At 56.6% G+C, this 5,380-nt stretch overlaps 1 protein-coding gene across 1 annotated transcript in view; it reads right to left on the reverse strand.

Moving 5' to 3' along the window:
- Nucleotides 1–510: 510 nt before the first annotated feature.
- The window catches only part of LOC104390947 (solute carrier family 2, facilitated glucose transporter member 9-like), a 6,117-nt gene continuing 1,247 nt past the window's right edge, over nucleotides 511–5,380 (reverse strand). Inside the window, exons 4-12 of the mRNA XM_010000156.1 lie at nucleotides 5,321–5,380; nucleotides 4,953–5,098; nucleotides 4,740–4,872; nucleotides 4,205–4,392; nucleotides 3,980–4,090; nucleotides 2,462–2,563; nucleotides 1,858–1,933; nucleotides 985–1,112; nucleotides 511–750 (exon numbers count right to left, since the gene is read on the reverse strand). The exon at nucleotides 5,321–5,380 is cut by the window's right edge and continues 1 nt beyond it. Coding sequence (XP_009998458.1) covers nucleotides 511–750; nucleotides 985–1,112; nucleotides 1,858–1,933; nucleotides 2,462–2,563; nucleotides 3,980–4,090; nucleotides 4,205–4,392; nucleotides 4,740–4,872; nucleotides 4,953–5,098; nucleotides 5,321–5,380 — 1,184 coding nt within the window. The remainder of the gene's footprint in view (nucleotides 751–984; nucleotides 1,113–1,857; nucleotides 1,934–2,461; nucleotides 2,564–3,979; nucleotides 4,091–4,204; nucleotides 4,393–4,739; nucleotides 4,873–4,952; nucleotides 5,099–5,320) is intronic.

Genomic DNA, 5,380 nt, shown 5'->3' on the forward strand with positions numbered 1-5,380 from the left:
AGCCCCCACCTGCTGCCAGCAGGCTGGGCATGGGGCACAGAGGCTGGAAGGTCACCCCCAGCTCTGAGCTGCTCCTTGTCCCTTCTGCAGCAGCCTCTGCATAACCAACCCGGGGTGAGACAAGAATCCAAGAGCCATCCTGGCCACCCTTCCTAGAAAATGACCAGCCAGGCACAACAGGGAGGGCAATGAGCCCCCCATCCCATCCTGCTGCTTCCTGGCACCAGGGGAGCACCCACCTGTGTCAGCACACTCTGAGTCACTGCTGTCCTGGGCTGCACTTACCAAATAATGGCTCTGGAGGCAATTATCTTTATTAAGCACCTCACACAGGCACCTCTTGGCATGTTCACATAATCAGGAGTGACGTGAACTCCCTGGCTGCCAGCTGCATGGTGGTGGGATGTCCTGGGAGATGCAGAGCTGATTGAGTCTGAGCAAATTGACCCCCACTACACTCCCCAGCCTCCAGCCTCCTTCATCATCCTTGTTGCCCCCAGCCCACCCAGATCAGGGCAGGCTGGAGCCTGAACCCTCCAAGGAGTTGCTCTCCAAGGCTCCGTAGCCATCGAGCTTCATCATCCCAGTGAGATGGGCTGGGATGGAGAGAAGGGAGTGTCGGGTGGCAAAGATGTGGCTGATCTCCATGAAGGTTTTGTTCTTGGTTTCGGGGATGATGAAGTAGACATACAGGGCCACCAGCAGGCAGACACCACAGAAAACCAGATAGCAAAAGGCACCAGTTGACATCTGGGGACAATAAGAGAGCAGGGAAGGGACAGAGATCCAGGCATCTCCAAGTTGGGCACAGCCTGAGGCAGTGTCCCCTCCCATTACTCCTCCCTGGGCAGGCTCTGGCCAGAATCCAGCCAAGCCAGGAGCATGGACATCCCTGGGGTTAAGTCTGGCTTGACACCCTGTCCTGATGGAGCAACAGGGCTGTGTCCATCCCTCCCTCCTCCCATGGCCCCTTCAGACCACTACCTGCAAGAAGGGGAAGATGAAGCCAATGGTGAAGTTGCAGAGCCAGTTGAGGGATCCTCCCACGATGTAGGCAGCCGGGCGGTGTGACTGCGTGAAGAGCTCAGCTGTCATCAGGAAGGGGACACCAGCTGCAGAGAGAGGGGACAGATCAAGGGTGTGGGTGACAGGCTGCCATGAACAACCCCCACATTGACACGTCCTGCCTTTCTCAGCCTTGTGGCCAAAGGGCTAGAGCCCAGCAGCACCCATGGGCCAAACTGTTGGTGCTGGGGGAGTGTAGCTCCTGTTGGACTCTTAGTCACAGCTTGCCCAGAATAGATCGATCGATCGATCGATCGATCTATCTATCAGTATATAGATATAGATATTTGCTTTTAAATTCCTATTCATCATTGTTTGTGAACAATGAACCATTAAAATCCTAATTAAAGATGTAATTACAGTGAATAAGGTCTGGGCTGAGGATGAATTATAGATCTGTTAACAGCTCTGCTAATACATCAACTGGGTAAACCAGTCCAGGTTTCACTCCTCACTGTTCAAGCCCACTCTCTTTCCCAGACTCAAGGGCAGGATGATGCTCACCAGACACCTCCAGAGAGGTCTAGGAAAGGCTGCCAGGGCTTTCTCCCTACTTGGCTGGGGAGCAGGTATGAGGAGGAGGAGGTGGAGCACACCACGAGGATGTGTGGGGCTGGAGGGACTTGTGACGGGGCCTCACTCAAAGGGTGCAGCACAATAAACCAGGATCTGGCTGCAGGAAAGGGGCCAGAGCACCAGTCCGGCCTCCTGCTTGCAAACCCTGCTGTTCCCCAACTCCCAGGTGCCCATTTCCATCCCACTGCCTCCTGCTTCTGACAGCTCCAGACCCACCTGGTCCCATGCAGAAGCCAGCAATGATGCCAACCACGCAGGCGACGCTGACATAGCTCATCCAGGGCAGGGAGGTCTGCAGGGGGACAAAGAGCTGACCTTCACACCCAGTGTCTCTGGGATGGGGTTTCACATCTTCCCCTGGGCTCAGCAGTAGCCCTTGGGGACAGTGGCTGCACAGGACACGTGGAGCAAAGCTGGTGAGATTCAGCCTTATGATACTGAGACAACCCTAGAGCTGTGGGAACATCCCTCAGGAGCAGGCAGGTGAGGAAGAACTCAGCAGACCCCTCCACCTCCCCTGGCCATTCACAATTTTCTCCTTGGGGACAACTATTTTTGCAGAAAACTTGCCAGAAGTGGTAGAAATTTTCTTACTTGGATTAGGCTTTTTTGGTTGCTTTTTGCTCTGAATTTTCCTTCCCTTGAAGTTTGAAGGGAAAACATTACTTGGAAAGAGTTGGTTCACCTCTCATTTCCATGCACACTGCTTCTCCCGAGGTGATACTCACCCCTTTATCACCCAGCCCTCGTTACAGGGCCCAAGGCTCCAGCCCCAGCCACGTCAGTGACCCAAGAGGTGGTGGCAGTGGTGGGACCCTACCTGCAGCAGCAGGGAGGCAGTGATGCCAGCAGAGCAGATGCCCATGGCACAGAAGCCGGTGATGATGAGTGGCCGCCGGCCCAGCTTCTCAATGGTGAAGCACTGCCAAGGGAGAGCAGAGACCCAGGGGTCCTTCTTATAGAAGATGCTCCAAGGACAAGGATAAACAAACAAACAAAAAGTGCTAAGAAGTGAAGGAGGAGGGTAGCCCCTGATTGGCCCTTACAGCTCGCCCAGAATAGATACATATTTTTGTTTTAAAACTCCTATTCACCCTTGTTTGTGAACAATGAGCCATTAAAATCCTAATTAAAGATGTAATTACAGTGAAAGAATTCTTGTCACCGACACAGGGGCACCCCCTGAACCCCAGATCTAGCTGCAGGTGGAGGGATGCTCCTGTTGGCATCTAAGGGGAGGGACAGCCCCAGCTCAGAGCTCCATGGTTGGGGGTGGGTCATGGGAACAGCCAGGTCTCTGGGGTCCTGGGGTGAGCATGCTCTGGGCAGCAGTGAGGTCCCACAAAGCCCTCTTAGGGTGCAGGGTCAGGGCTTTCAGGGGTGGCCTCACGGCCACATTTACATGGGCACTGAGCAGAGGTGCTGAGCTGGGCACAGGGCATTTGCTGGGCAGGGGAGGCAGGGTCTGGGCAGGCAGCACGATGGTGGCTGGAGCAGGAAGGGTATTGACAGCAGAACAAATGCCTGTAATTTTATAACCAATCTCAGCACGTCCATAGGGGGCCGTTTGTGGGGCTGCTCCTGAGCAATCCAGCTGCAGGCTGGGCTGCTGCCCAGGGCTGGGGCAGCCCCACGGCTTGGGCAGGGGGGAAAGGAAGAAGGGGGCATAGTTTGGAGAGGCAGGGGGGGGACCTGGGGAGCCCCACTCTGCTGTGGGCTAAGCTATGAGGAAAGGGGAGCAGCTCCTTCTCAGCCCGTTTTCTGGGAGCAGCCACCCCTCATCCATCTCTCTAATTGTCAGGGAGCAGATTTAGTGCTGGGTGGCTCAGGCTGGCCCCAGGTGACACTCGCAGATGGGACAAGGGCCATAAATCTGCATGGCCCAGTGCTAACTCTCCAGCTAAATGAGGCCTGGCTGGGGGGGCCAGGGCTGCTAGCCCAGGGCCAGGCTGGTAGCTGGCTAAAGGGGGGCGGGGGGAGCAGACTGGGACATGTGGCTCTGATAACTGAGTGACAATGAAATAGGGAGCCAGATGGAACCCCTTAGTCCCCTCCCTCACCCCCAACCTGCTCCTTGCCTGGCATCTCCCCCCAGCTATCCTGCTACCCACTTGCCCCAAAATTCTCCTACTCCCCCTAGAGGTGGCACCACAAATTGAGCCCCTCTCATCCCATCTCCCCACCCCATTTCCCTACCAAACCCTCTACCTCCCAGCAAAGGGGCTGTGATGTGGCACAGATGGCATTTAGGGTCAAACCAGTACCCCCCATTTGATGGTGCTGGGGGACAGGGCCCTGGCACTGAGGGGCTTTGTCTGTCTGTCCACCCGTCACTCACCCCAACAAGTCCTGCAACAACTTCGATGGCGCCGGTGCCCACGGTGGTGTAGGGGATCTGGGACACGGGGATCCCGGCGTTCTCAAAGATGGTGTTGGTGTAAAACCAGATCTGTCGAAGAGGTGACTTAGCGTGAGCTGGCAGCACGGAGCACTTGAGGAAATGAGTTGCCAGGTCTCAGCTCAGCCCTCTGCAGAGCCGGGTCCAGGACCCCGCAGGGCTTACGGCGTCAATCCCCGAGAGCTGCATGCCAGCGTTCACCACTGCCACCGAGAGGGTTTGCCAGCAGACAGAGCGGTCCCGCAGCAGCTGCCAGACAGAAACCATCTCCACAGAGGAGAGTGACTGCTGCTCCTCCTTCATCTCCTCAATCACACCCTGCACGTCAGGCGTCCCCAGGAACCGGCGCAGCGCTGCAGGGAGAGCTGGAGTCATGGAGATGCATTTGCTCACCACAGGGTGGATGCTCACAGGTATGGTAGAGGCAAGAGCTTGGGTTTGCCCTGGCTCATCCTTCCCAGAAGACCTTCCTGACCCAAAGGGCTGAGCATCCACAGGAATCAAGGAGATGCCTCTCACCATTATGATGGGCACCAAAAATGCTACAGCACAACTGGGTGTGACAGAGGGGCTGAACCATAAGGACTATGGTGGGCTATCAGGTCTGGATGCAGGAGGATGCTGTGAGGATGCATCTTGGTCTTGGAAGACCTCAGACCATCACCTCCTGGAGCCAGTCTTCCCCAGGACATCCCCTCACCCTTGGTGGCCCCACAGATGTCATTCTTCTCTATCAGCAGGTAGCGCGGGCTCTCAGGGAAGCAGTGCAGCAGCAGGAGCTGGAGGGAGGCAGGAATGGCCACCATTGACAGGAAAAGGGGCCAGAACTTGTCCTGAGGGGAGTCAAAATAGGACATGTCAGAGGGAGGGCAGAGCATGGTCCAGTGCCCGTGGGCTGGGGTATAGTGCTCACCTTGCCCAGCAGCTCTGGGAGCCCAAGGACCTGCGCGAAGAAAACCCCCAGGCAGATGAAGATGCTGGGCATGAGGCCCAGGAACCCTCGCAGGTTCTTGGGGGCAATTTCTCCCAGGTAGAGGGGCACCACACTGAGACAGATACCTGAGGGGGGTAGAAGGCATCACGGTGCACCTTCTCCTATGTCCAGCACCATCCACAGTGGGCAACCCATGGCCAAGGAGGTGGCCCTGTCTGACCCATGGAGAACCCCACCATAGAACTTGTGGGCAGGGGGTTATACGGAGTCTTCTTCAGTCCCCTGGAGATGGACTGTAAGGGTCGGTGCTGCGAGGAAGGGGCCCCACACAGCCCCACAGCACCTACCTGAGTGGAGCCCCGTGATGGAGCGGCCAATGATCACCATCTCAGGGGACCCCAGACCCC

This window comes from Chaetura pelagica, unplaced genomic scaffold (assembly GCF_000747805.2).
Source record: "Chaetura pelagica isolate M959 unplaced genomic scaffold, ChaPel_1.0 scaffold436, whole genome shotgun sequence".
NCBI classification, from domain to species: domain Eukaryota; kingdom Metazoa; phylum Chordata; class Aves; order Apodiformes; family Apodidae; genus Chaetura; species Chaetura pelagica.